General features: G+C 42.3%; 1 protein-coding gene across 1 annotated transcript; it reads right to left on the bottom strand.

The window, feature by feature from the left end:
- Nucleotides 1-284: 284 nt before the first annotated feature.
- Nucleotides 285-2,633, bottom strand: LOC140202249 (cystatin-like). The gene is made up of 3 exons (XM_072267126.1): nt 2,374-2,633; nt 790-909; nt 285-706 (listed from the first exon to the last, which is right to left on the bottom strand). The coding sequence occupies exons 1-3, from the start codon at nt 2,617-2,619 to the stop codon at nt 617-619; spliced, it is 456 nt and encodes a 151-aa protein (XP_072123227.1). The 5' UTR covers nt 2,620-2,633; the 3' UTR covers nt 285-616.
- Between the last annotated feature and the right edge of the window lie 8,081 nt (nt 2,634-10,714).

Below are 10,714 nucleotides of genomic sequence, written 5' to 3'. Positions count from 1 at the left end.
TCATGGTTACTCGCAGAAGAAGAATTTCAGAGTTGTATACTTTGATAATAAATTAACGTTTGAACATTTGAATCTTTCTTTTCTGGCTTATGGATATCTGTTAAAACAACCCCCTTTATTACCTAGTGATGTCCTGTACCTTGAGTGAAGCAGGCACAGGCTAGATGACGAATCAAAGCTAGAATGTACCAAACGCTGGAGAAATGCAAGACTGTGTTCAAGACATCTATGAAAGTTATTGAGTGAGTAAACAATAATTTTATTAAAATTAATCTACAACTGGATGCATGCCTGAGTGAATGGAGTGATGGAATAATATGGTACATTATAGTGCAACAGCCGGGAATCGCATGCATCAGAAAAATGTAGGAGCTGTTTGTGAGGTGGGGCAAGGCTTTTAAACTACACCCACACAATGAATTGACTCCTTAAAGCATTCAATTTTACTATGATTGCCAAAGCATCAGGACACTTGGTTTATTTAATCCAGTGATTCATTGTACAATCAGGTAAAAAGTAATTGCATTACTATTGATACAACTACAGAAAAAAATCATTAGACATGGACTCAGACTTTTCCTTTCATTCCAGGCGGTGGTCTTGCGGGCCGGAAGCGTTACAGCTTAACTTCCACACAGTCTTGTTTCAGAATCCTTTGCTCTTTAAAAGGAGGAATGAACCATAGCACATAGTGGCACAGGAAGAACTAGAAAGTAAATAAAGCACTTAAGTATGACAATCATTCATTTACCTAAAATATTATAATCTGCAGAGAAGACATAGTTTTACCTTGGATGCGGCTATGTCTAGGATGACTTTGCAGTCTTCTGCTTTTGCCCCAGCTCTAACAGCTGGACAATCAGTCTTCCCAATGAAGACATCCATAACGTAGAGAACTCCCTCAAACACCTAGAGCAAGAACAAAACAAATGCTTCTGTGTCAAGTGTCAAGTACTCCCTTCATCCTGAAATAAAGGTAACATTTTCCTCTCATCTGCTAGGAGCTCTGACCCAGGTAAAGCCCACAGTGCAAAGGCTGTGCTTTTTACGTTTTCCTTGATTCTGTCAGAGTTCGCACCTTTGGCTGGATCACCTGTCATAGCAACTCCACACTCCAGTTCCTACTTACATTTCAAAACATGTTCTCCGTTCATCCAAACTTCAGAGCTGTGTAACACAGCACACAGTCTGCAGCACAAGTCACAAGAGATTCTGCAGATGATCTGCAGGGGGGATCTGATTGAAACGTATAAGATCCTAAAGGGATTGGACAGGCTAGATGCAGGAAGATTGTTCCCGATGTTGGGAAAGTCCAGAATGAGGGGCCACAGTTTGAGGATAGAGGGGAAGCCTTTTAGGACCGAGATTAGGAAAAACTTCTTCACACAGAGAGTGGTGAATCTGTGGAATTCTCTGCCACAGGAAACAGTTGAGGCCAGTTCATTGGCTATATTTAAGAGGGAGTTAGATATGGCCCTTGTGGCTACGGGGGTCAGGGGGTATGGAGGGAAGGCTGGGGCGGGGTTCTGAGTTGGATGATCAGCCATGATCATAATAAATGGCGGTGCAGGCTCGAAGGGCCGAATGGCCTACTCCTGCACCTATTTTCTATGTATGTTTCTATGTATGCTGGAAATCCAGAGCAACACACACAGAATGCTGGAGGGACTCCACAGGTTTGGGCAGCAGCTAGATAATTATTTAATTATTCCAATCATTTAATGGCAGCATATCAACTATTACTTCTGTACAACCGTAGAGCAAATAGTTTATGGGGTTTATCACAGATCCTAACCATTTATTACAAAGTGATTCCAGGGTCTGAACTGTGGCTCTTCCCCACATCCCTTGCCGTGACTACACCCAGAATTAATGCATCCCTGATCGGCTCATAATGAATGGAAACAGGCTGTTCGACCCATCCACAGTAACCTCATGCACTTTTATGCAAGTGCTTGTCCATTCCCCGTTCCAGAGCAGGCAACGGACTGCATGCATCACTCTCTTTCAAGCAGTATATTCCAGGTACTCACCATTTTCTGGGTGAAGGAGGTCCCCCCTGAACTCCCTCCTAAATCTCTTACCTCTTACCTGTAATCTACATCCTCTGGTTTGACTTACCCATGTGACCAATTCGCCTCCTGACCCAGTACGTCTTTGTTCTGTGGGAGGAAACTGGGTCACAGGGCGGAAACCCACGTGGTCATGGGGAGAACCTTACAGACAGCGGCAGAACTCAGCCCAAGTCCCTAGCACTGTAATAATGTCGCACGAACCAATACTCAACTGTGCCTCCCTCAGCAGGAAATAGTGCCTTTTGAGTCAAACAGCTTTGATTGAGTTTGTGGATAAAGTAAGTTCTGTAGACATTACCTGTGCCTTGGCATTCACATACTGCAAGATCTTGTACAGAAAGCCTTGCTCGGAGCTGAACATCTCCACGGCCAAATTTGCAATGTTCCGGAAATTACCGTCGCTTGTATCAACCTCCAGAAGCGATGGCTTGGCATGCTGAGTTTGAACAAGTTGCTGTATCTCTTGAACTTGGTGCTTGGTCTCAGCACAGACAGACAGAAGAGTGACAGAGAAGAGAGCGAATGCCAGCTGCCAGGCAGCCATGATCTCTTTGTCTAGATCAATGAACAGACAGAGGAGCTACTGGCTCCCCTGTTCTTATACCATCTCAAATCAGGGGTGTGACGATGATTCTCTATTTGATTAAACATTACGCAGGTGATATTTGGGGCATTTTTAAGATAAGAGATAATTAAATGGTTTCTTACAGCAAATAGGAGTGGTTTGTGTGTGTGTTTTACTTTGAATCAAGTTACTCACATCTCTAATCAGATATGATTCGATCAATTTCTCTAACTTCCGTTAATGCCCTTCCGCCCCTTCTTACCCCATCCCTCATTTAAATTTTTTTTTCTTCTCTCTTTCCGTCTCACAATAACTTCTTGCCTATTCTCCATCTTCCCCCGGTGCTCTCCTCCCCCTTTCTTTCTTCCGAGGGCTTCTGTCTTATGATACTCCCCCTTCTCCAGCTTTGTATCCCTTTTGCCAATCAACTTCCCAGCTCTTACCTTCATCCCTCCCCCTCCTATCTTCTCCTATCATGCTTACTAATTCTGCAATCCAAGGCTAGCAGTCTCAGTGCCAGAGGGGAAAAAGAACCTCCCACGTAGCTTATCAGGAATCCTTCGTTCTGATGTTACCCAGTTTGCATGGAGCTCAGCCCCACACTTGGTGTCTCCTGTGGAGTGACCCAGCAATGTGTTCAATTACAGCCCTTCACCAATAAGCATTCACACAGTATTCTCACTTTATAGATGCGTAGAGAGACAGAGAACAGAAACTCTCTGTAGATCCAACCGTTCACCCACACACCAGAGGTCTTTTACCCTGGCCAATACACTAATGTGCACTTGGGGGCCACTTTATTAGGTTCACCTGCTGCTTAATGCAAATGTCTAATTATTCTTGGTCAGACCCCACTTGGAGTACTGTGTTCAGTTCTGGTCACCTCACTACAGAAGAATGTGGATGCTATAGAGAGAGTGCAGAGAAGATTTACAAGGATGTTGCCTGAATTGGAGGGAGTACCTTATGAGAATCGGTTGAGTGAACTTGGCCTTTTCTCCTTGGAGTGACGGAGGATGAGCGGCGACCTGATAGAGGTGTATAAGACGGTGAGGGGAATTGATCATGTGGATTGCCAGAGGCTTTTTCCAGGGCTAAAATGGCTAACAAGAGGGGGCGTAGTTTTAAGGTGCTTGGAAGCAGGTGCCAAGGAGATGTCAGGGGTAAGTTTTTTACGCAGAGAGTGGTGAATACGTGGAATGGGCTGCCGGGAATGGTGGTGGAGGTCGACACGATAGGGTCTTTTAAAAAACTCTTGGATAGGTACATGGAGCTTAGAAAAATAGAACGATATGGGTAACCCCAGGTAATTTCTAAAGTAAGTACATGTTCGGCACAGCATTGTGGGCCGAAGGGCCTGTATTGTGCTGTAGGTTTTCCATGTTTCTATGTTTTCTTCTCAGTGCAGAGAGCCCAGGCCAAATCTCTTCATCCCTCATGTGGTAATCCGTCATGCCTGGAACCAGCCCAGTGAACCTTTGTTACACTCCTTCGAGTGCAAGTGTATCATAAAAGGATATATGGGATACATTTAAAGCATATTTGTGAGGTCAGATAATCTCCTATTTAGCTAAGCTTAAGAAACAGAGGCAAATAGAGTTAGATAAGGTTTCAAAAGAAAGTAAAGACTTGGATAATATTTATGCAATCTCTCCTAACATTGATTTATTTAAACAAAGGGTTGAACTTCAATCACAATATAATTTACTATTAACTTATTCTATTGAAAGAAATTTGCTGAAATTGAAAAGTCAATTTTATATGTTTGGAGATAAAAAATAATAAGCTACTAGCATCCCAATTAAAGGCAGCTAGAGCTAAAAGACAAATTTTAAAAATTCGTAAAGGAGACGGTAGTTTAGCTTGTAATTATGAAGACATTAATAAAATTTTTCAAGACTTTTACATTGAACTTTATAAATCTCAGTTTCCAGCTAATCCTTCTGAAATGAATGCCTTTTTACAAAAGATTGATTTTCCTAGAATATCTGTTGAAGATCAACAAACTCTTGATACTCCTATTACTGAAAAAGAAATTCAGAAAGCTATTCTTTCAATGCAATCTGGTAAAGTTCCTGGATTGGATGGTTATTCTGTAGAATTTTATAAAAAATTTGAAAAAGTGCTTTCTCCATATATGTTGGAAACACTTAAAGATTCTTTTTTGTTAGGAGAGTTACATCCCACATTTTATGAAGCTTCTATTTCTTTGATCTTAAGAAAGATAAAGACCTTACTGACTGTGCTTCATATAGACCTATTTCATTATTAAATGTGGATGCTAAAATTCTTTCAAAAATAATGGCTAATCGACTGGAGAATATTCCAGCTAAGATTATCACTCAGGACCAAACAGGTTTTGTAAAGGGCTGTTATTCCTTCTCTAATACTCAGAGACTGTTAAATGTTATATACTCATCCTTTTCTAAGACTCCCCAATGTGTTGTTTCTCTTGATGCTGAAAAGGCATTTGATAGAGTTGAATGGAAATACTTATTTAACGTTATAGAGAAATTCAACTTTGGTACTAATTTTAATAAATGGATTAGAATGATATATAAAAGCCCTATTGCTACTATTATTACTAATAATTGCAGATCTCCTTTTCTACGACTTTCGCGGGGTATAAGACAAGGATGTCCGTTAAGTTGCCTGTTATTTAATTTGGTGTTGGAACCCTTGGCCATTCCACTTGGTGAAACTAAAGACATCCATGGAATTTCCATAAATGGGCCTATTCATAAGATCTCCCTTTATGCTGATGATCTCTTAGCTTATGCTTCGAATCCTGAAGAATCCATTCCTAGCTTATTGAAATTATTAAATGAATTTGGAAAGTTTTCAGGATATAAACTAAACCTTCATAAAAGTGAATTATTTCCTCTAAATGATTCTGCTTCTATATATGATGACATTCCTTTTAAAGTTACGCACTCTTTTAAATATTTAGGTATTATTATCACTAAAAATCACAGAGACATTTATAAAGCTAATTTGGTTCCTTTAGTGGATTTTATGAAGCAATTATTTTGTAGATGGAATCCACTTACACTTTCAATAGCTGGCCGAATTCATGCAGTTAAAATGATGACTTTACCAAAAATTTTATATGTATTTCAAAATATTCCTATTTTTTTAACTAAGATGTTTTTGATCAGGTTGATTCTATTATTTTATCTTTTGTTTGGAATAATAAAAGGCCAAGAATTAGAAAATATTGTTTACAAAAATTAAAAAAGGATGGGGGTCTTGCCCTGTCTAATTTAAGAATGTACTATTGGGCTGTTAATATATGTTATATGTGTTCCTGGTTCTATTGGACTTATAAAAATGAATGACAACCTTGGGCTGGTTTGGAAATGAAAGCTGTGAAACAATTTTACATAACCTCGTTATTAGGAGCTTCTTTACCTGTACAACTGGCCAAGATTTCTAATCTAAATTTATATCCTATGATTAAGCAGTCATTACAAATTTGGTCACACACATAAAAGTTGCTGGTGAACGCAGCAGGCCAGGCAGCATCTCTAGGAGGAGGTACAGTCGACGTTTCAGGCCGGGACCCTTCGTCAGGACTAACTGAAGGTAGAGTGAGTAAGAGATTTGAAAGTGGGAGGGGGAGGGGGAGATCCAAAATGATAGGAGAAGACAGGAGGGGGAGGGATGGAGCCAAGAGCTGGACAGGTGATTGGCAAAGGGGATATGAGAGGATCATGGGACAGGAGGTCCGGGGAGAAAGACAAGGGGGCGGGGGGAACCCAGAGGATGGGCAAGGGGTATAGTCAGAGGGACAGAGGGAGAAAAAGGAGAGTGAGAGAAAGAATGTGTGTATAAAAATAAATAACGGATGGGGTACGAGGGGGAGGTGGGGCATTAGCGAAAGTTAGAGAAGTCGATGTTCATGCCATCAGGTTGGAGGCTACCCAGACGGAATATAAGGTGTTGTTCCTCCAACCTGAGTGTGGCTTCATCTTTACAGTAGAGGAGGCTGTGGATAGACATGTCAGAATGGGAATGGGATGTGGAATTAAAATGTGTGGCCACTGGGAGATCCTGCTTTCTCTGGCGGACAGAGCGTAGGTGTTCAGCAAAGCATCGACTTCTCTAACTTCCGCTAATGCCCCACCTCCCCCAATGACCTTGATAACAGAGGATTGGTTGCGAATTTTGAAGTTGGTTAACTCGTCTTTGATTTGTGCCAGTCACTATTTAATTCAATTTAAAATTGTACATCGTTACTATTTGACAAAGGAGAGACTGTCTAAAATGTCTCCTAATGTTGATAGTCAGTGTGATAGATGTAAAACTGAGACGGCTACATTGACACATATGCTTTGGTCGTGTTCTGTATTGAAACAGTTTTGGAAATCTATTTTCTCTACAATTTCTAAAGCTTTAAAAATTAATTTACAACCTAATAAATTGACAGTTTTGTTTGGTATAATCCCTCAATATATTCTGGGTTTTTCTATATCAGACTAACATGTAATTTCATTTGTTACATTATTGGCCAGAGGGGCTATTTTATTGAAATGGAAAGATGCCTCTGCTCCCACTTTGATGCAATGGTTCTCTCAGATGATGCTATGTCTTAGTTTGGAGAAAATCAGAAGTTGAACTTTTGATCCTCGATTTGATCTCGAGAAAAGGTGGGGTTCTTTTGCCGGCTATTGTCATCTGATTTGAGTTAGTTATAGTTAATATGGTATAATTAATAAACTCTTCTGTTGGAACGTCTGGTTATTTAAGTTACTGTCACCTTCCTGTCAGCTTGAACCAGTCTTGCCATCCTCCTCTGACCTCTCTCATTAATAAGGTGTTTTCACCCACAGAATGGCCGCTCACTGGATGTTTTGTTTCTCACACCATTCTCTGTAAACTCTAGAGTCTGTTATGCATGAAAATCTCAGGACAGCAGCAGTTTCTGAGATACTCAAACCACCCCGTCTGGCACCAACAATCATTCCACGGTCAAAGTCACTTAGGTCCAATTTCTTACCTATTTGGATGTTTGGTCTGAACAACAACTGTTTGTCATATACATTAATGATCTAGATGATGGGTTGGTAAATTGGATTAGTAAGTATGCAGATGATACTAAGATAGGTGGCGTTGTGGATAATCAAGTAAGTTTTCACAGCTTGCAGAGAGATTTGAGCCAATTAGAAGAGTGGGCTGAAAGATGGCAGATGGAGTTTAATGCTGATAAATGTGAGGTGCTATATTTTGGTTGGACTAATCAAAATAGGACATACATGGTAAATGGTAGGGCATTGTGGAATGCAGTAAAACAGAGGGATCTAGGAATAATGGTGCATAGTTCCCTGAAGGTGGAATCTCATGTGGATAGGGTGGTGAAGAAAGCTTTTGGTATGCTGCCCTTTATAAATCAGAGCATTGAGTATAGGAGTTGGGATGTAATGTTGAAATTGTACAAGGCATTAGTGAGGCCAAATTTGGAGTATTGTGTACAGTTCTGGTCACCGGATTATAGGAAAGATGTCAACAAGATAGAGAGAGTACAGAGGAGATTTACTAGAACGTTACCTGGGTTTCAGCACCTAAGTTACAGAGAAAGGTTGAACAAGTTAGGTCTTTATTCTTTGGAGCGTAGAAGGTTGAGGGGGGACTTGATAGAGGTATTTAAAATTATGAGGGGGATAGATAGAGTTGATGTTTTCCATTGAGAGAAGGGGAGATTCAAACAAGAGGACATGACTTGAGAGCTAAAGGGCAAAAGTTTAGGGGTAACATGAGGGGTAACTTCTTTACTCAGAGAGTGGTAGCTGTGTGGAATGAGCTTCCAGCAGAAGTGGTAGAGGCAGGTTCGATTTTGTCATTAAAAAAGATTGGATAGGTATATGGACAGGAAAGGAATGGAGGGTTATGGGCTGAGTGCAGGTTATGGGACTAGGTGAGAGTAAGAGTTCGGCACAGACAAGAAGGGCCGACATGGCCTGTTTCCGTGCTGTAAAGGTTATATGGTTATATGTTATATGGTTATAACTGAACCTCTTGACCATGTCGGCATGCTTTTATGCATTGAGCTGCTGCCACGTGACTGGCTGATTAGATATTTACATTAACGAGTTGGAGTACCTAATAAAGTGGCCACTGAGAGGATGTATTATTTTTGAAGTGAGTCATGTCTTTGATGATTTGCCAATGTGAGGTCAATTTGCAGTGACCGACGCTTTGAGTTCGGAACCCAGTTTTGGGATCGAAACTCTTAAGCTGTATACAAATATATCTGATATGCTTTTTCTGTTTACACTTTTGTACTCAGACTTGAGAAACCATTGAGTGACATATGATGCTAAGAACACTAATCTCAATCAATTGTGGCAGAATTCGATGGGTTGGATACTTGGTTGCTGGGACGTGGGAGGGGTCAGAGATATTCGGCTGCAATCCTTCATAGCGGAAGGCAGAACTGTTGCAAGTGTTACGTAGGCTGTCCTCGGGTTTTTGTGTGCCCATCATGGTCTTCGTATGCCCATCATGGTTTCCGTGTGCCCAACATGGTTTTCCCTGTACCCAACATGGTTTTCGTGTGCCCATCATGGCCTTCATGTGCCCATCATGGTCTTCGTGTGCCTATCATGGTCTTTGTGTGCCCAACATGGTTTCCATGTGCCCATCGTGGTTTCCGTGTGCCCAACATGGTCTTTGTGTGCCCATCATGGTCTTCATGTGCCCAACATGGTTTCCGTGTGCCCATCATGGTTTCCGTGTGCCTATCATGGTTTATGTGTGCCCAACATTGTTTCCATGTGCCCATCATGGTCTTTGTGTGCCCATCATGGTCTTTGTGTGCCCATCATGGTCTTTGTGTGCCCATCATGGTCTTTGTGTGCCCAACATGGTCTTTGTGTGCCCATCATGGTTTCCGTGTGCCCATCATGGTTTCCGTGGGCCTATCATGGTCTTCGTGTGCCCATCATGGTTTCCGTGTGCCCAGCATGGTTTCCGTGTGCCTATCATGGTCTTTGTGTGCCCATCATGGTCTTTGTGTGCCCATCATGGTTTCCGTGGGCCTATCATGGTCTTCATGTGCCCAACATGGTCTTTGTGTGCCCATCATGGTTTTCGTGTGCCTATCATGGTCTTTGTGTGCCCATCATGATTTCCATGTGCCCAGCATGGTTTCCGTGTGCCCATCATGGTTTCCGTGTGTCCATCATGGTCTTTGTGTGCCCATCATGGTTTCCGTGTGCCTATCATGGTCTTTGTGTGCCCATCATGGTCTTTATGTGCCCAACATGGTCTTTGTGTGCCCATCATGGTCTTCATGTGCCCAACATGGTTTCCATGTGCCCATCATGGTTTCCGTGGGCCTATCATGGTTTTCGTGTGCCTATCATGGTTTCCGTGTGCCCATCATGGACTCCGTGTGCCCATCATGGTTTCCGTGTGCCCATCATGGTTTCCGTGTGCCTATCATGGTTTTTGTGTGCCTATCATGGTCTTTGTGTACCCAACATGGTTTTCCCTGTACCCAACATGGTTTCCCTGTACCCAACATGGTTTACCCTGTACCCAACATGGTTTTTGTGTGCCCAACATGGTTTTCGTGTGCCCATCATGGTTTCCGTGTGCCCATCATGGTTTCCATGTGCCCATCATGGTCTTCATGTGCCCATCATGGTCTTCGTATCCCCATCATGGTCTTTGTGTGCCCATCATGGTCTTTGTGTGCCCATCATGGTTTCCGTGTGCCCATCATGGTCTTCATGTGCCCATCATGGTTTCCGTGTGCCCATCATGGTCTTCATGTGCCCATCATGGTCTTTGTGTGCCCATCATGGTTTCCGTGTGCCCATCATGGTCTTCATGTGCCCATCATGGTTTCCGTGTGCCCATCATGGTCTTCATGTGCCCATCATGGTTTCAGTGTGCCCATCATGGTCTTCATGTGCCCATCATGCTTTCCGTGTGCCCAACATGGTCTTCGTGTGCCTATCATGGTCTTTGTGTGCCCAACATGGTTTCCGTGTGCCCATCATGGTTTCCGTGTGCCCAACATGGTCTTTGTGTGCCCATCATGGTCTTCATGTGCCCAACATGGTTTCCG

Source organism: Mobula birostris, chromosome 8, assembly GCF_030028105.1.
Source record: "Mobula birostris isolate sMobBir1 chromosome 8, sMobBir1.hap1, whole genome shotgun sequence".
In the NCBI taxonomy this organism is placed as follows: Eukaryota; Metazoa; Chordata; class Chondrichthyes; order Myliobatiformes; family Myliobatidae; genus Mobula; species Mobula birostris.
The sequence above is the reverse complement of the archived record's forward strand: the minus strand, read 5'-3'. Positions and strand labels throughout refer to the sequence as shown.